The sequence below is a fragment of the Myxocyprinus asiaticus genome, chromosome 1 (genome assembly GCF_019703515.2).
Source record: "Myxocyprinus asiaticus isolate MX2 ecotype Aquarium Trade chromosome 1, UBuf_Myxa_2, whole genome shotgun sequence".
Classification (NCBI taxonomy): Eukaryota; Metazoa; Chordata; class Actinopteri; order Cypriniformes; family Catostomidae; genus Myxocyprinus; species Myxocyprinus asiaticus.
This window is the reverse complement of record NC_059344.1, coordinates 47,766,038-47,786,016: the sequence shown is the minus strand read 5'-3', so window position 1 is coordinate 47,786,016 and position 19,979 is coordinate 47,766,038. Positions and strand designations below refer to the sequence as shown.

The window sequence follows — 19,979 nt, the reverse complement described above, 5'->3', positions numbered from 1 at the left end:
CACAATTGTATTTGTGTGCTCCTTTTTTAATGAGATATACAACAATATCCCATACAATTCATATTAAGAGCATTACAGATACACTCACGGAGCACTTTATTAGGAACACCCTGTACACCTACTTATTCATATATGCGACTATCTAATCAGCCAATCGTGTGGCTGCAGTGCAATGAATAAAATCATGCAGAAATGGGTCAGGAGCTTTAGTTAATGTTCACATCAACCATCAGAATGGGCATGCCATGAGTTTTGGTGCCAGACTGGCTGATTTGAGTATTTCTGTAACTGCTGATCTCCTTGGATTTTCATGCACAACAGTCTCTAGAGTTTACTCAGAATGGTGCCAAAATACAAAAAACATCCAGTGAGCGGCAGTTCTGCGGACGGAAATGCCTTGTTGATGAGAGACGTTAGAGGAGAATGGCATAAGTCAGCTTGCATACTTACATGAAGTGAATACTGCCAAAATGAATTCATGTATAAGTTCTCAGGAACGGTAGCCATAGTGGAAAGGGAATAACATTCTTGTCAAGAAGACTATAAATTGTCTCTTATTTTAGGTATGTTTGAAGGAGGAACATCCCCCTGAGAGACAGGCCATCAGACATGAGGTTGCTTCTTAGAAGTGAATACTGAGAGGGGAATTCATATTAAAGCTGGTCCAGTGACTGCCTAGGCCAATAGGTCTTCAACAGGCTGACTTAGATACTACCTATCGAGGAAAAAGTGATCTAAGTGGTATGCTATAGCCTGCTTCCTGCTACTCCATATCTCAGTAAGGTGCCATTTTAGATATTTTCTGGCTAGTTTTAGGTTTTGTCTTTCAAGTTGAATAATGTGAATAACTGTAACTTTTGGATTTAAAAATATCAGATAAAATCATAGACCTTTCATCTGTTTAAATAATAGATACAGTATGAACAACTCACAGTAGTTGCTGTTTTGTGTTAATGTGATTAACTTTCTATTAACTTTGTTAATTACTATAAGAGGAGCATGGAACAAGAAACATGCCTTTCAAGTTACTATTGCTGATGATATATACTGTAAATTACCCTTGAAAATTTAGACAATTTATGGGGAAAATATATTATGGAAATAAGAATTTTCAATATACAGTGAAAGTAAACATAGTTTGTAAATAAAGTTCAAATGCACGCTAAGAAAACACAACTGATTCAACATGATTGAGTAGCTACCAGTCACTGCAAAATATAATGCAATATCATTAAACGTTACCGCTGTTCATAGTATTGTTGCACATAGAATATTTGAAATTTACAATTGAAAATGACAGGTTATGACAGCAAATAAAATCCTCTGTTGTATGGACTGTTCTGTCAAGCTGAGTTGATGGGCATAAACCAGATGCTACTGCAGCTCTCATGGGAACTTTGCCCTTTTGAGTATTCCACAACAATTCCTTTTCATCTGAGGGAATATATAATGTGAGCATTGTTTATTTTTAACGCTGTTTTTATTAATCATAAATAATCTGAAACTGAAAATAATTACTGACATTGCACCCCCAAAGAACTGACAAAAGGCTACTAGAAAGAATTTTTTTTTTTACTTTTGATCTTATGTAATTTTTTATTTATGTTTGTGGCATGCCAGTAGAACATAATACATGATGAAAACATCTTAAAGAAGTTCTATAATGTACATTGTTGCTGTAATTGTTGTGACACATATTGTTTTTCATGACTGCATGTCAACCCCGTGCCACAAACCATCCTGTCCTGGAAATTTCATGGAAAACGCTGTAGGAGTTAACAGAGGACCATTCATCATGTTTAGAAACTGCTGCGTGAATAAAGATTGGTTTCTTTTTTGTCTTGAGGCTTGGAATAACATATTTGGAAAGTAGATCAACCGCATTAATACAGGATTCTTACAGGTCACTTAAGTGGACTCTTCTGGGAACGAGTCAAATGTTCCCTGGTATTTCTCCCCGAGGACAAAACATTTATGAAGAAGTATTGATTTACACTCTTTAGATTTAAAATTGACCTAAACTTGATTCTTCTGTTGTATTGATAGTAAACCTCACCTTACATGGCTCTGCACAATGAATTCATGATCCCTCTTCTGCTGTAGCAAGGTTCAACTGTGGAGGTCAACAAGGAGCCCGGTCTACAGATCTTTGTGGTGAATTAGTCCAGAGAATCCCACCTTATTGACAGTTGTTAATGAATTCTTCACTTGATCTGAGGAATCTTCTCAAGTTAAATGGTGAAACTGATTAGATACACAGTGCACTAATAATAATAATAATAATAATAATAGATACGCTAATTAGCCACCCCAGGGAATATTTGAGGACACAGAAAGAATTAATCTTTGTTGAAGACATAATAATATGCCTAATATTTAGCACTATTTAAGTGAGAGGAATTTGGACAAAATAGACCTTATTCACAGCAGCGCCATCTTTGATTTTTGATGGGAATGACAATAAGGCCGTGAGGGATAGGCATACAGTCTCTTCAATGGGCGGTTCTGCAGTTTATTTTTTATTTTTTATTTTTTATCTTTCCGCGGACAAAACATTGAAAACATATCTTTTCAAGAACACTCAGTAGAAAAAAAAAAAAAAAAAAACTGCAGACAACATGAGTTGTGGAAAATCAGATGTGATCTAAGACCTTTAAACAGCCTTCTAAAGTGCGTGCCATTGAATAGATTGGAAGTCTATCCCTCACAGCCTCGTTGTCATTCCCATTAAAAATCAAAGATGGCGCTGCTGTGAATAAGGTCTAATAATAATAATAATTAGACTAGTGATAAATACTGTGTGCTATGAGCATGCAACTTAAAAATTTGCCAGCCTATATGGTTGTAAATAATGGAATGGTCTAAAATACTATCTTTACATTTCGTTTTTGCAACACATATAACAGTAATGAAAAGCATCTGTATGCAAAAAATAATAATAATTGCTTTGATGGTCTGCAAGATCCTCAAAACTGATAATCATCAAGGAAGTGAACTCACTAAAACAAGAACATAAGATGACTACAGGTAAAGCAAAGCACTTAAGCTTTATCATCTGTCATTATGTATATAATTTATTCTTATGCCAAAAACTGATGTAGACATTTGGAGCATATTCTACAATCAGCAGCATTGACAGATGAGCAGAAAGTGTCCCATTTTAAGTGTTTTCACCCCATGGACTACTGCTTTAGTTATGAACCATAATTGATATAAAATTATATAACAATTACACATTGCATTTAATACTGAATATAATCACTTTGATAAGCAAACCAAGCCTAGATAAATATTGTTTGAAAGAATGAGTTGCCATGTGCAGAAATGCAGATTGAACATATAATGTGAATTTAACATTTCTATTTACATTGACAAAATAGAACACATGATCTCTCTCCCACTTCTGATTCAGGACCTTGTTGCACCTGTGACTTATACAGGTCTGTTGGAACTTGGACTGGAGGAAGTAGCAGTTTCCACGCAGAATAGCCTATACTTTTGATTACCTTATAGAGTTACATTATATCACCATCCTCAATGACTGGCTTTTATTCACACACACACACACACACAAAGAAACATCCCTTTTTCAGGATACTGTATTTTAAAGATAATCTTGTAAAATCCAAATAACTTTACAGATCTTTATTGGAAAGGGTTTAAACAATGTTTTCCATGCTTGTTCAATTAACCATAAACAATTAATGAACATGCACCTGTGGAACGGTCTTTAAGACATTAACAGTTTACAGGCGGCAGGCAATTAAGGTCACAGTTAAAATAACATAAGACACTAAAGAAACTTTTCTACTGACTCAGAAAAATACCAGAAAAAGATGGCTAGGGTGCCTGCTCACCTGCGTGAACGTGCCATAGGCATGCTGCAGGGAGGCATGAGATGTGGCCATGGCAATAAACTGCAGTGTCCGTAATGTGAGACGCATTACATCTCAATCCCCTTGAGCACATCTGGAACCTGTTAGATCGGAGGGTGAGGGTTAGGGCCATTCCCCCCAGAAATGTCAGTGAACTTGGAAATGCCTTGGTGAAAGAGTGGGGTAACATCTCACAGCAAGAACTGGCAAATCTTGTGCAGTCCATGAGGAGGAGATGCACTGCAGTACTTAATGCAGCTGGTGGCCACACCAGATACTGATTGACTTGCTTTTGATATTAAGCTGCATTGAGTACTGCAGTGCATCTCCTCCTCATGGACTGCACCAGATTTGCCAGTTCTTGCTGTGAGATGTTACCCCACTCTTCCACCGAAGCACTAGCAATTCCTGGACATTTCTGAGGGGAATGCCTAGCCCTCACCCTCCGATCCAACAGGTCCCAGACGTGCACAATGGGATTGAGGCCCGGGCTCTTTGCTGGCCATGGCAGAACACTGACATTCCTGTCTTGCAGGAAATCATGCACAGAATGAGCAGTATGGCTGGTGGCATTGTCATGCTGGAGGGTCATGTCAGGATGAGCCTACAGGAAGGGTACCACATGAGGGAGGAGGATGTCTTCCCTGTAATGCACAGCGTTGTGATTGCCTGCAATGACAACAAGCTCAGTCTGATGATGCTGTGACACACCGCCCCAGACCATGACAGACCCTCCACCTCCAAATCGATCCTGCTCCAGAGTACAGGCCTCGGTGTAACGCTCATTCCTTCGACGATAAATGCGAGTCTGTCCATCACCCCTGGTGAGACAAAACTGCGACTCGTCAGCGAAGAGCATTTTGCCAGTCCTGTCTGATCCAGCGAAGGTGGGTTTGTGCCCATAGGCGATGTCTGGTAAGGACCTGCCTTACAACAGGCCTACAAGCCCTCAGTCCAGCTTCTCTCAGCCTATTGCGGACAGTCTGAGCACTGATGGAGGGATTGTGTGTTCCTGGTGTAACTCGGGCAGTTGTTGTTGCCATCCTGTACCTGTCCCGCAGGTGTGATATTCGGATGTCCCGATCCTGTGCAGGTGGTTACATGTGGTCTGCCACTGCGAGGACGATCAGCTGTCCTTCCTGTCTCCCTGTAGCATCTCACAGTATGGACATTGCAATTTATTGCCCTGGCCACATCTGCAATCCTCATGCCTCCATGCAGCATGCCTAAGGCATGTTCACGCAGATGAGCAGGGACCCTGGGCATCTTTCTTTTGGTGTTTTTCAGAGTCAGTAGAAAGATCTCTTTAGTGTCCTAAGTTTTTATAACCATGACCTTAATTGCCTACTGTCTGTAAGCTGTTAGTGTCTTAACAACCGTTCCACAAGTGCATGTTCATTAATGGTTTATGGTTCACTGAACAAGCATGGAAAACATTGTTTAAACCCTTTACAATAAAGATCTGTAAAGTTATTTGGATTTTTACAAAATTATTTTTTAAAATAGTGTCCTGAAAAAGGGACGTTTCTTTTTTTTTGCTATTATATATATATATATATATATATATATATATATATATATATATATATATATATTTATTCTAAAGCTATGTGCTTCTTGGAACTTTTAAAAATATTTTAAAACCAACAACTGTTTTTTTTTTTTTTTTTTTAACACTTTTAAGGTTCCAGCTAATGAATAATACCTATTTGTTTATATCCAGATTACCTTATATTGATATTGGGTCAGTAGATTTGTCTGGATGAAATTTTATCTTTAAAAAAAGACATCAACAAAACTACCACATACCAGATTTGACGAGAGGGGGAAAAAACATCATATGACATTTTAATGTTTTGGTGTATATACTTAATGCTCATTCTGAACTTCTGAATCAAAAAATATACATGGCCTTTGTGTTCACAATAACTGACACTCAAACATTTTTAAATAATTATAAAATAAATAACAGTTCAAGAGAGTTTTGAGTACATGCACACTTTTCCTGCAACTAAAATCACAAATGAAAGATTTTCCAAAATCATAATGTAACACTCAAAAAGGGAACACAAGATAAAATGTGATGAAGTGAAAATAAATGAAATAAAATAAATAAAAAAAAAGTAAAATAACATGATAATGCCACTAATGAGCATTAATATTCCATGTCTTTTTATAATCCCAAACATTTCAAATGACCTTTCACTACTGCATAAACAACAATACCAACCCATAAAAACAGCAAAAAGGGAACAAAATCTGTCATAAATGAGAACATACTTTGTATATTGTCTGTTATCTGTATCATCACATCTTTCCCTTCATCACTTAAAGTGATAGTTCACCCAAAAATGAAAATCCTGTCATGACTTACCCTCATGTTGTTTCAAACACATATGACTTTGTATTCCACAGAGAAAAAATAAAGGAGATTTAAGGCAGAACATTAGCTTCAGTCACCATTCACTTTAACTGCATCTTTTCCCAACATTTTATTTTATGATCCACTGAGAAATGAAAAATCATATGCATTTGAAATTACAGTGAGTAAATGGCAACATTTTCATTTTGGGGTGAACTATGCCTTTAATAATGAATTTGACCAATGGCAAATTTAGAATGCAAAGCAAAAGCATTAAAGCACAAATGGAGAGCTGCATTTGCTTGAATTGTGGGGTCAACATTTTATCCATGATTGCAGAAGCCAGGCCAAGCCAAGTAACAATGCTCCTTGACAAGTGAATTTTTTAACTATTGAAATGTCAGTTTGTTAAGGTCCAGTACATCAAAGTATACTGAGTTGCTAAAAGTAAACGTATGTCTTGGTAATGAAATGCTTTTACAAATGGCTGAATGTTTCATTTAAAATGTCCTGCATTGAACTGTTCAGTTAAGACACATGTTAAGGCACCAGCACATAAAACAACACAGAATGAGATTCCTCCAAGAAACTCGCACTCCCTCCCTACTTCTCTACTTCATATGCTGCATCTTACAAACACACATGCAAGTAAACAAACAAGACAACATATTTCAAGCTTCTCTATATACAGTATAATTAGGGTGAAATTAGTTGTTAAAAGCAAAATCTTTTAATCAATCGAATCACTTTGTGGCTCTTGTGTCAAGCTGAAACAGATCCAGCATATCAAGCATTGCTCGTCTGATATTGTTTCCGAAGCGATGAGAGTCCTGAAGAAAGAGGGTGAAAAAACAAGACTAAGAGGAAAAACTACCCAAATGTTCAAAACAACACTGTGGCTGCTAATTCACAGGTAAATTGTGTGATGGATCTCTGGTAGTGTACTCACAGTCTCTGGACTGGAACGCTTGGAAGAGATGTGGAAATTGATAAGGTTTTCCCCGACAATCACATAGGCCACACCATAACCATCATCTGCAACCTGCCATGACAGAGGAGTGTGAAAAAACAAAAGAGTTTCATCTGATCTTTAAGAATAATTTACTGTAAGATTACCAAATGCAACTTTGTAAGATTACAGTATTTTCATTCAAGGAATTCAATGTAAAAACTGACAGTGATCATGTGCGCAAAAGACTCACCGGTCCAAACCCCCCTCCACTAGTCACATACTCTGGGTGTCTAACCAAGTCAAACAGCTCCACCTGCTGTAGAGGAGTCTGACTGGTGGACAGTTTCCAAGGCTCTGACAGCACCTGCGGGGCAGGACTTGCATGTTTATTAAAGTTTTTTTTTTTTTTTTGTTACAAAAAACACATCTTCAAATGCAGAAATGTCTTATTAATTTGACATGAAATGTCAATCAGTGTCATCAGGACAAATTCAAGTCCTTTTTCCAAGTAATATTTATCCCAAAACACACCTCCTGGAGGAAAGGAGAGTCCTGTCCAAGGTATTTAGATACAACGTAGAGGCAAAAGAGATGACGGTCAATGCCTTTGCCAGTCATTGCCAGTCTGTACATCTGCTGATGTTTCTCAGCAGCCTGCTTCAGTAAATGAAGTTTCTGTTCTCTCTACAAAAATTGAGTGAAGTAACAGAAGAGCCTTTCTTAAGAATGTCAACAGCAAAACAGTGGCCATTAAGAGTTAAATTGCAAAAAAGTATTAACTGCTGCAATAAAATAAATGCAAATGAAACACAATGGGGGGGAATTCACGTAACATTTGTGTGGTATTTCAGCGCGAAACTCTGCATTTTATACGCGCTATATGCGCTGGTAAAGCGATGCACCGTGAGTATTTAGATTTAGTCATTGTTTTTAGGGCATACACGCTTCCTTTCTCTGTAAGTCTCATAATAGAATGTGCCAGATTTTACAAACTGACCCAATTAACAATGTGATATTAGCACCCACAAAAAGCTTGTACATTTGTGAATTCCTCCCAGTGAGTTTTATGAGTATATACAGCATGATACCTTGTTGTTGTTGACCATGGCACAGACAAATGCACAGGATTCCACGGTGCAGGACCGCACTGTTTCTGTACGACCTTCTCTGAATAAACGTGTCATGGATGCCTCGTAAGTCAAGCAGAACTTTCCTTTGTCCTGTACAATGAAAAAACATTTCTATCACTATTCACATTTTCAAGGGAGCAATGACCTCCTTAAAGGGACAGTTCACCCAAAAATGAATTCTCATTATTTACCCACCTTTAATGTCAATTCCAGATGTGTATGACTTTCTTTCTTCAGCAGAACACAAAGATTTTTTTTAGAATATCTCAGCTTTGTAGGTCCATACAGTGGATGGTGATCACAGCTAATCGCAGTAAAAGTAATCCATACGACTCCAGTGGTTAATGTCTTCTAAAGGGTTAACTATTTTAGTGTAAAGGAATTAAATATTGATCTGTTTCTCACCCAAAGCAATCGTATCACTTTAGAACATTAATTTAACCACTGGAGTCGAATGGATTACTTTGACTACAACTGTCTGTGCAGATTTTTTTTAGTTTTTTTAAGCTTTAAAGTGCTGATAACCATTCACTTCCACTGAATGGACCCGCTGAGCTGGGACATTCTTCTAAATCTTCATTTCTGTTCAGCAGATGAAAGAAAGTCATCTGGGATGGCATGAGAGTAAAATGATGAGAATTTTAATTTTGGGTTGAACTATTTCTTAAAAAGACTACATTTTGCTAATAATATCCAATTATACATTCATTATATTTTAGGTGTCTATTAATTCCAGTAGGAGAGCTCACCCTAAAGTGGGCCAGCTGCAGTGCTAGCTGAATGAAGGCATCTGGACTGGTCTTGCACTTCTTGATCAGGCCCTTTCCAAAGTCACTGAAGGGGATGATGTGGGAGTCCACATCTCCAGCCAAAGCCTCAGCCACAGACAGAGAGTTGGCAATCATAGTCTGGCACTGCCATGAAACACAAAGCAAAATGTCAAATATTCTTTGCTCATTCATACCCATTGCTGGACCCATAAGACCGGGCCTATCTCAGCACTTTGCCTTATACACACTCTGTGTGACTGACCTCAGGTGGGATGCTCCACTGCAGTCTTTGAGGTCCAGGGAGATTGGGGTGAAGTTCTCCTTTACAGTGGCCATCTGCTGTGTAGCCCAGCTTAATAGGTTCCATTGAGAGCACATGCTTTTATAAAAATTGTATTAAGGTTATATTAGGAGAAGATATCGAACTATGGTAAATGAGCATAGGAATTCAAACTAAATGAACAACTCGAAAACTAAATGAAAATTTGTACACTGGGAACAGATGTGCATGTGTACCTCCCAGAGGTGGCCAATGATAGGAGCGTCAGCCCAACTATGTTCTGCATTAAGGCCCATTGTTCCATTCTTAAAGACAATCAGGTTGAAGGACTTATCAAACCACCTAAGGGAAAATGAGCATTTAAAGTTACATTCAATGGGGTCAAAACAAAATCTGAGATCACATTGAAAATCTCAAATTTAAAAACCGAATTAAATCCTGGAAAGACAAAAGTTTAGGATTTTGAATATATTTAAACAAAGAAACATTATTGCATAAATTAATTAAATTCTGCACTATTTCTAGGTAACTAATCAAATAAGCATCATTGTGACACTGACAATGCTGGGATAGCACGTATCATCAGGTTTTGCACAAACTTAAAAAATACCAAACACTAAGAAATTGTGCAATTCGTGTTAATTTTGCAATGGGTTCTGACTATTTGTGCAACCCAATACATGAAACTTCAAGAAAGCTACAGTAAAAGCTACTCAAAGGTACAATGTTGATTCTTGGATACTCTCAGAAACTCTCTTACGAGGTGCATTGAAAGAAGCTGCTATAATTTCTTCTTCACCTGTCATAACACTTCCCGTGAAGCAGGGATTTAGCGTAACGGTCCAGGGACTCCACGGGATTTTCTAGATCATAGCGCTGCTCTGTGTCATCCAGTGTAACAAAGAAAGCAGCCTTCTCCACAGCATCCAGAGACTGTTTGTTCTTGCCATGTCTGAGGTAGGCATTACGGGCACAAGCCCAAGGCACTCTGAGATAGACACATACAGACAAAAAGATTGAATCATACCAACTGTAACACAGCTTGAGGATCTAAAAAAAAAAAAAAAAAACAGGTCATTAGTAATAGGTTAAAAGAAAAAAGGGGATAGAGAAATTTGTTATAAAGTACCCCTTTTCAAAAACACACTGACGTTTTAGGGTGGTTACAAGAGACTTGACGATTGAATGACAGTAAAACAGTAGTGACTCCTGCTGTTTGGTGTGTGTTATGAATACCTGTCCCCTGCAGTGAGGGCAGCGAGGGTTTCCTCCCCAGGCTGCGGCTCTGACGTGTCGGCCAGAATCCTCTCCATCTGCTGTTCTATCTCCCGTGGCAACAGCAACCGCCCATCATAGAACAACCTAACTTTAAAGTAACGGCCCCGGTGATACACCACAATATGCCTGCTGTCAGACATATGCTGAACAGAGTCTACATGCAGAGGGAGGGAGAAAGGAACAAATTAACAAACTAAGTGAGGGAGAGAGCGAGAGACTGCATCTACTGTATATACAAATTATATATTGCAATAAAAAAAAATAAAAAAACTCTGAGTAGCATTAAGTTAAGAAAAGCACATATTTGATGTTATTTCAGTTACGCAAACATTTCAATGTTAAAATGATTATGCATAATAACTAAAATGTACATGTAAAAAAATTTTTTTAAAAGGTCAAAACCAACCAATTGGAAAAACAAATGGGGGTAACTGAGTTGAAAGTTAATAATAGTCTTCTACCTAAAGCTGTGTAGGGATTTAGAACACTGCAGTAGGGGAATAGGTGTAGGGTGGGTAAAATCAAGGCCTGCATCTCATGTCCAAACACACTTCTCATTGGCAAATACAATTAACAACACTTTACTGACAGTAAAGCTAACATAAATGAATGAACTTGAAATACGCAGCCAGAGTATTTGTAAAACTCATGCATGAAGCTGAATGATATGGTGCTTTTATCCTGCCAAGGAAGAAAAATTTAAAAACAAGCTAAATATGACTTTATATCTCGCAATTGCAACTTTATTTCTCGCTTTTTTGCTACTTTGTATCTCATGATTTCCAGTTTATATTTCGCAATAGCGACTTCATATCTTGCAATTTCAAATGTATATTTCACAATTGTGACTTTATTTTTCACAACTTCAACAACTCGCAATTTTGAGTTTATATCTAGCTTTTGGGACTTTATATCTCACAATTCAACATTAGCCTATATCTCGCAATTGCGATATTGGATCTGTTCCAAAACTTAGTGCTGCCTCGCTGTTTCCTGCCTACATAGGCAGCTGTCTTCTGTGGCAGCATCCTTACTGAAATTATGCCTCATAAGAGAGCGATTTGGAACACTCTACATAGGCGGCAGCTCAGCGCATCATTAAAATAGCGCTCCTCACGTACAGCGCACGGGACACCCGACTCGCAACTGATTTCAATACAGGTGACGTGAGAGAAATAAAACGATCATCAAATTAGTATAAATACACACAGCACACACATATTTTGGGTAAAATAGTCAGTTTTGTATAATATTAAACTGTTATTTATCAATACTTTTCAGTATGGAATGGATTATATTTAAAATCTAAATTTCTCTCACTTCGTCCGTCATCCGACTGCCTACCTGGGAAAGGATACATACGATGCTACCTTAGAATTTGGAAAAAACGAGATATCTTAAGAGGCAGCATAATTAAGATACATAGCTTCTGGAACAGCCTTCGTGTCAGAAGCGTGCCTATGATGTCTCAAAATCCTGCCTCCGGAGGACGCTCACTAGGTTTTGGAACAGACCCATGATCTCTCATAATTGCCACTTTATATCTCACAATTGCACTTTTTTGCATCTAAATCTCGAAATTGCATCATTACATCTTGCAATTGCGACTAAGAAATTTTGTTTCTTATATTTGAGACTTTATAGTGTATCTCACAATTCTGACATTATTTCTTGCAATTGCAACATTATTTCAAACAACTGTGACTTTATATCTTGAAATTACAACTTTATATCTTGCAATTGCTGCATTATATCTAGCAGTTTCAACTTTCTATATCACAAATGCAGCTTTATATATTGCAATTACAGCACTATATCTCGCAATTGCAACTTTGTATCTCAAAATTGTGACTTTATATCTCACAATTGCAAAATGATGAATAAATGAATGAGCATGAAATACACATCCAGAGTGTTTGTAAAACTCATGCATGAAGCAGAATGGTATAGTGCCTTTATCCTGCCATGGAAGAAAGAATTAAAAACAAGCTAATTCTGACTTTATATCTCACGATTGCAACTTTATATCTAGAGATTTCCAGTTTATATCTCGCAATAGCGACTTAATGTCTCGCTTTTTTGCTACTTCATATCTCGTGATTTTGAGTTTATATTTCGCAATAGCGACTTTATATCTCGCAATTTCTAATTTATATTTCATAATTGTTACTATTTCTCACAATTGTGACTTTATATAATGAAATTGCAACTTTATATCTTGCAACTGTGGCATTATATATTGCAAATGTGGCTTTATATCTTTCAATTTCTACTTTATATCTCACAATTGCATTTTCAGATCTCACAATTGTGACTATACAGTACATCACAATTTCAGCTTTATATTTAGCACAAAAAAAAAAGGCTCAGTTGTAAGAAAAAAAGTCACAATTGTGTGATAAAGTAAGAATTGCCTTTTTTATTTCCCTCATCACTGGCAGGATTGGGCTTCCACAGAAAAGGGATCTCACTGAGGAGTCCTTTTCTATTTGTTAATGAATTTCTCAGGGAGTGTTATGTGGTATAAAAAAGCAAACTTTTATAACTTTTAGTAAAGAGGAAAAATGTTTGTCTTAAAATACGGCATATTCCATCTGTGTAGTTCCGAATCAATTCATCTAGGCCCTTTGAGAATGGACTATTTCCATAAGCAATCATTCGCTTATTTTAAGTTTGTTATCTTTCAAAGCTGCAGAGTACAATTTGTATGCGCAATGTAATGCAAGACTGTAAGTTCTTAATCAATTTTGCCCTGGTGCATTAGAAAGTGTCAGTGTTCAGTACCTGTTTCTACGCCAGGAATGCGACTGGTGTTGAACATGCGCTCATACTGGGACGAGCACATAGGGATGGTGTTTTGAAGCATAAGCTGTGAAGTAGAGAGAAATAAATCAAATGAAGATGGAGGGAGGACCTGGCGTAAAACAAACCCTACAGGACATGAAAGGGAGGCCACAAATCACAGCTGGGTGGACCAGAGAGAAAACTATGCAATCACTGGGACTCAACAAGAGTGATGGGAATCCTGGTTAGAAAATAAATAAATGAATACAATAAATGAAGAAAATCAAGAGGAATGGAATGAATGGAATTTTAAGCAGCACAAACAAGTGTCACCAGCTTTACAAAGTCTTTGTGAGCATGAGAACAAAGTGCCAATGGAACTGACAATGGCAACATGCCTATTTCTCAGCTAATCAAAATCAACTGATGACACATGGCCAGTGCAGAAGACAGAAGCTGGTCTATGGTGTGCAGACTGCCTATTCTTACCCCTTTCCTGGCCTGGGATGCGGCATGTATTAAATAACCGTTCATACTGGGCAGAACAGAGCGGAATGCTGTTTGCTAGTGCAAAAAGCTGCACCATTAAGGTCATTTCATCAGGAAGCATGAAACAGAAACATTTCCGCCATTAAATAAAGAGATCAAGCTACAGGCCTGAAGTTAGTCAGGGCAATTAACAATATATGGTAGGTAGTAGAGCACCAATGGGGACAAAAGCACATTTATCAGTATGCCGCATTTATCATTGGCAGGCCAAAACGGAATTTGGTGACCTTTTTTGCATTTTGCTGCGGAATTAATTTAAACATCCTAAAATGTGTTCAGATTTGAAGAAATATTTAATAAACACGCAATGAGCAGAACTTTATGAATGGCGGACATTCCTTTCTGCAAAATTGTGCTCATTGGTGTTACGGCCATGATAAAGCTATAACAAAGTCTCTTTCAAGGCAACACAGTCCACTCGGCGGCCATCTACGGAACACGCAGCTATTTTCTATGGATATAAGCGGTATACAAGTGCAGCTCCTATATACTTGAATGGGGAAAGACCGAAATCTCCAAAATGGTAAATCAAGATTACGATCAAAGAACATGATTAAACCCAGCATTAAAATCTGACAAAATGGTATCATAAATTGTGCTTCTTTAGCTCAGATCACGCTAAAAAAAAAAAAAAAAAAAACTCTAATTTTCAGGCTGTTTCAGCTAATGCACAAGCACGTTCTTGAGTTGACTGACAGGCGATGTGTGTTTCTGGAAGATGATTGGCTCTTTTACCTGTAAGGCAGGACTTCCTTTTCTACAGTACATCCGCCATATTGGCCGTTTCAATTTCTCTCATTCATTTTAAAACAAGTGCTCTGTCTCAGGCTAAATAGTCTCTGCTTATAACCACCGTTTTTCCTTTACTGAATCAAAATGGTAATCAAGCTCTAGGGCTGTCACGATTATGAAATTTGGCTGACGATTAATTGTCAAACAAATAATTGCAATTATGACAATTACTTTTCTATTTTAGGGCTAAGACAATTAATTGTCTAAGGGCTTTCACGGTTAATTGTCATATAAACTGTCATATTTCTTAAGGTTTATGTGTGCTTCATACACCTTAAGTCATTTTTACATATTTAACTTCAAATATATAAATAAAATAATAAAATAGGGAAATATGATTTCCTTTTAAGGCTTTAAAAACTTATGAATGACATGAAAAATAGTGTTTCAAATATCAAAATATTTCTAAATACTTAAAATATGTCTCGTTTTGGTCAACTTTAGTTTTAGTCAATTTTACATTTACACTGTTGCTTTTGGAACTCAAAATATATTACATTTTTTGTAAAAAATATAATAAGATAACTATATATATTATATTATGCAATAAAATATTTCTAGTCCTAATTTCTTCACTTTCACACATTATTTTAATGCTCCTTGATTAAACCCACTAACCCTTATTTCTCATGAAGCAAAATTTTAGAGATTTCATTATTTTATCACTCTACGGAAAGAGTAACTCCTACTATGTGTCACTGCGTGTCATTAACACTACGTGTATGAACCCCCTATGAACAGGAATATTTCCACACCATCGGTAAATTAAAGTGCAACCGGAGCGCTTTGTGTTCACTATCAAATTTTATATTTGTTCTTCAATTTTTTCACGGGAGTTTGGTGCATGCATCAGAGCGCTTGAGAAGCACTTCATGACACATGCTCTTCCGGACAAGAGCTGCTCTGGCTCAGAGTTCAACTGAATGACACACAAATGCACCGTTCATGGCATTTATGCTGTATATTCACTTAAAATTCTCTTACTTGGGCATTAAAATATGATTGGAATTTAAAGTGCACAATAATCATGGTTATCTCAAATCACTGCGGTTAGATCAAATAATAATTACTTAATAATCGTGACAGGCCTATCAAGCTCACTAAGCTAACTGTACACTCACCTAAACTAGTTGTTCTGTCTACATAAGTCTACAAAAAGGACATGATGCAAGTAATATGTCTGCAGCATATTTTTTCTAAAGTGAAGATGGTGTAAAAATACGGTAGTTTATCTAACCGGCTTGATTTGAGCCCGGTCCAGCTTCCTCCTGTAGAGCATGATGGCATGAATGGAGTTACCAGCTCTCGCTGCTTGCAGATGTGTGGGGAAGACATAAAGAAAGTCCTGTTGAGAGGAAACAGGAGCCAGAGGTTTAAGATACAAAGAGTAAAACAAAACAACAACCAAACCCTACAATTAACTCTGTCTATTATAAATATATGGATTGTCTATCCATTTAAATATATCTAAAAACTATAAAATTACAGCACTTTGTTTGTGACACATGTGACAAGTATTATTTACCATTACATAGTAGTTGCTGTTGACCATGATTGGTCCACGACCTCTCAAGTAGATATATTCTTCCCACCAGTCACTTACCTGAAACACAAACACAAGGAGAAATTGTAGCACCACACACAAGCAAGAACTAAAATCACTGCTGCTACACTTCTTAATTGTGAGGTCTCTGACATGTTGACAAATGTTTCATACTTACATAATTGGTGGCCCACCAAGACTTCAGTTTGAGGTACCACTGAAGTTTCGGTCCAAGGTTCTTCTGAAAGTCCAGTGCAAGACTTTCCATTCTTTGGTATTCCTCATCGTTCAGCAGTGGCCGGACTGATTCAAGATACTACAGTTCCAAAAGTTCATTTAAACAAATGAGCAAAGCAAAAACTCACACAGCTAAAATTCACTTTTCAGTGTTCTGAAAGAAATCAGCATTAACTAAAGTTCAAGCACTATGTTGGTTATGAACCCCAGCAACTGATGCTTTATAGATTCAAATCAAAACTAAGCTAGTTTTACTTCTCCAGTATACCTTTCTGAACAGCGTGCATGTTTTAGTAAGTTAACTCACTTCATTCACGCTGTGCAACCTACCTCCAACATCAGTAGATAATCACCTGATCAAGTTAACTCTGAAAACAAGCGACCAGAATACACATTGAAAATTCTAAATCAAACTGAGCTATTCCTGGCTTACCAATCGGACACCATTTTGACTCTGACACTAAACAAAATCTACAAGTTTCCTTTTAAATGGAAAAAGATTGATAACTTACTCTTTTCATTGTGTCCTTTACAGAGGGCACAGGTAAGTTAGGGAGTGAGGTCTGGAAGCTGTTTAGCATTGGTGTTTGCATGCCAGAAAAAATCTTCACTAGGATCTGCAAGATCAGAAAACTTTGTGATTCCAAACAAGAACAAACGATGGAGTTAGAAACGGACACAAAGAGATAAGTAAACATAAACTGTTGCAGAAAACAGTAAAAGGAATAGTTCACCTAAAAATGAAAATACTGTCATCTCTTAAAACATCTCCTTTTGTGTTCTGCGTCACAAAGAACGTCATACTGGTTCCGTACGACATGAGTAAATGATAGCAGAATTTTTATTTTTTGGGGGGAACTATTTCTTAATAACAAATTGCAATTCCTCCAATTATCCTGAATAGTATACACACAAGCCACAGTCGAATTTTCCAGGTTATTTTGCCACGGGTGCCATGCATCCATCCATGCCAGGACAGCAGGCCCTTCAAGACATTCCTCATGGTGAATATGATGGCAATCCACAGACCCGTGCCCACCACGATACCCCCAACTAACATCTGATTTTGTGGAGACATGTACCTACTGAAGAAAGAGGGGAATATAGGTGCATTTCCAACAATTAACATAATATATTGACAATTATAAAAACAACATGATGTGAGGTTGAATACGAGCAGCATATTTTGTTACTTGTCATTGAGCTGACACTTTTTTGTTATGGTGTAAACAGTGTTTATTACACAGACATACCTAACTGAGACATGTTTGCCAAGTTTGACGAACAGGCCTAAGGAAGGATCCACTTTTAAGTAATGAGCCCTTCCCATGTACCCTGCCAACACCAGCATGAACCCTGGTCCGCTGCCTGGGTACACACCATTCAATATTCCATTCTGTGGGCACAGTGAAAAACAATCTTATTATCCACATGTTTATGATCATGTTATAAAAATAAAAAAATCTTAGCAGAGACTTATAAGGGTAAAAATGAAGGAGATCACAGTACCTTAAACCGGACAAATCTCTTCTTCCAAGAGTGAAGACCAGACAGGTAGATCTGCCGAAGAGCTTCATGACTGAGATGTAAGTCAATGCCATCAGGGGTAACGGTGAACTGGAAGGCAACAGCCTGATGAGCTTCTGCCATGCTTGGTCACCACTAACAATTCTGTAAAAGAATATGATTTTTCAGTAAAGAATACAAGAGATGACTAATAACAGCTACCAATTATATTAAACTAATGCCCTATAATTTACAGAAAGCTTACTCATGAGCTAAAATGATTACTATGTATAATTTTAGAACTATTAATTTACATATTTCATAACAAGCAAGCACAATACTCTCACTTTAAATATTATTAAGCAATGAGTATTTCTGATTCCAACATGTCTGAAAAGTTGAAAACTATTCTGCACCTTCCCAAGTTCAAATTAATGCCACGTCGGTCTGTTACACATTAGTGAGGATATGCCGTGTCTTTTAAAATCAACTAACTAGTTTATAGAACTAAAAAAGTTGCATTTAAAGGTGGCTACAGATCTAATGATTTGTGGGTGACTTCCTCGTCATATATCACAATACATCCTGCAAAATATCCTTTACTGCAGGGAAACAATATTAATGTATATGAATAGCAACACATTTTAATCGAGTACTGCTGAAGAAAAATCTAGAGCTGATAAATTACATCTAGTTTTGTAATCTACAATTGTCTGTTTACTTATAGCATGCTAAGGCTAACCCGGTGCATTGTTATTTACGTCCATCATGCCGTATTTATTTATGGCTAACTTACCGTCTTATATGTAGATGACTTTTCCTGGGGAGACCTGTAAACTTGTTTGAATTAATTTTACAACCGTACATTCATTCGATTCAATGGCACGATGAATCCCGGCACAGGATAGCGACGTTTTTGTCCTGTATGATTTTTTTTTTTTTTTTCCGACTTAGTTTGACTTTAACAGCACAAACACGTCTCTTCATTGACCATGTATGACTTAGCGTCTAAAATTAATAGTTACAATATTGTATATAATGTTGACATTGCACGCATTTTAAAATGTCATATTAACAGCAGACACATTTGTTTTAACCTTCATCATCTGTTTAACGTTTAATGAAATGTTGGAAAGGATGCAGCATTAACCAATCGTGGGCCACGTAAAAAGTCATGTGGCCAACGCGGAAGTGAAATCTGAGTGGACATTCTCCCCTTCAGTCAATTTTGCCTTAGCAAAGCAATGCATTGCCAAAGTCTCTCTAGCAAGTCAATCAGTCCACTGTCGGCCATCTTTGGAACGTTCTCGGGAAGCTATTTCCAGTCATGCCAGTGCAGCTCCTGTCTACTTAAATGGAGAAACACGGTTTTAAAAACGGTTGCTCAAGTTTACGATCAAATAACATATTTAAATTCATCAACACAATCTGAAAATACTGGAATCATAAATTGTGCTTTTTTAACTCATATTACGCTTTAAAAAAAAAGCAAAAAAAAAAAGCAATTTTCCAGGGTTGTATGGCTAATGCGCATGCGCGTTCTCGAGACGATTGACAGGTGATGTCTTCATCTAAAAGGTGATTGGCTCTTTTAATTGTAAAGCAGGACTGCTTTTCTACATCGTTTGACCGTTGGGCATGCAGAGTCATAGGTCCTGTCCTAATACCCACACTTTCGGTCTTGGCCACTTGAGTGCGCGTGCACGCGACAGGAAGTAAGTGTTCAAGACTGTCCCTTGTCTAAAACATGCCAAATCTCAGTGCACTTAACCCACATTAAATCCACACTAGTGCGAATACCGCTTCGGGGCGGTCTTTCAGGCTACTTTTATCCCAGAGTTCATCACGATCAGGAGTCACACCCCGCCTACCCGAGCAATCTGTGTATTTTCGCCATGATGACGTCAAGGGAGTTATTTAT

At 37.4% G+C, this 19,979-nt stretch overlaps 1 protein-coding gene across 1 annotated transcript; it reads right to left on the bottom strand.

Moving 5' to 3' along the window:
* Positions 1-5,688: 5,688 nt before the first annotated feature.
* cpt1aa (carnitine palmitoyltransferase 1Aa (liver)) lies at positions 5,689-19,260 on the bottom strand. Its single transcript, XM_051701946.1, has 19 exons — positions 18,855-19,260; positions 18,062-18,223; positions 17,806-17,948; positions 17,466-17,637; positions 17,065-17,169; positions 16,494-16,631; positions 16,298-16,375; positions 16,010-16,117; positions 13,432-13,516; positions 10,606-10,801; positions 10,169-10,357; positions 9,606-9,711; positions 9,352-9,468; positions 9,069-9,233; positions 8,278-8,409; positions 7,721-7,873; positions 7,440-7,553; positions 7,187-7,279; positions 5,689-7,067 (listed from the first exon to the last, which is right to left on the bottom strand). The coding sequence occupies exons 2-19, from the start codon at positions 18,200-18,202 to the stop codon at positions 6,981-6,983; spliced, it is 2,322 nt and encodes a 773-aa protein (XP_051557906.1). The 5' UTR covers positions 18,203-18,223; positions 18,855-19,260; the 3' UTR covers positions 5,689-6,980.
* Positions 19,261-19,979: the final 719 nt, after the last annotated feature.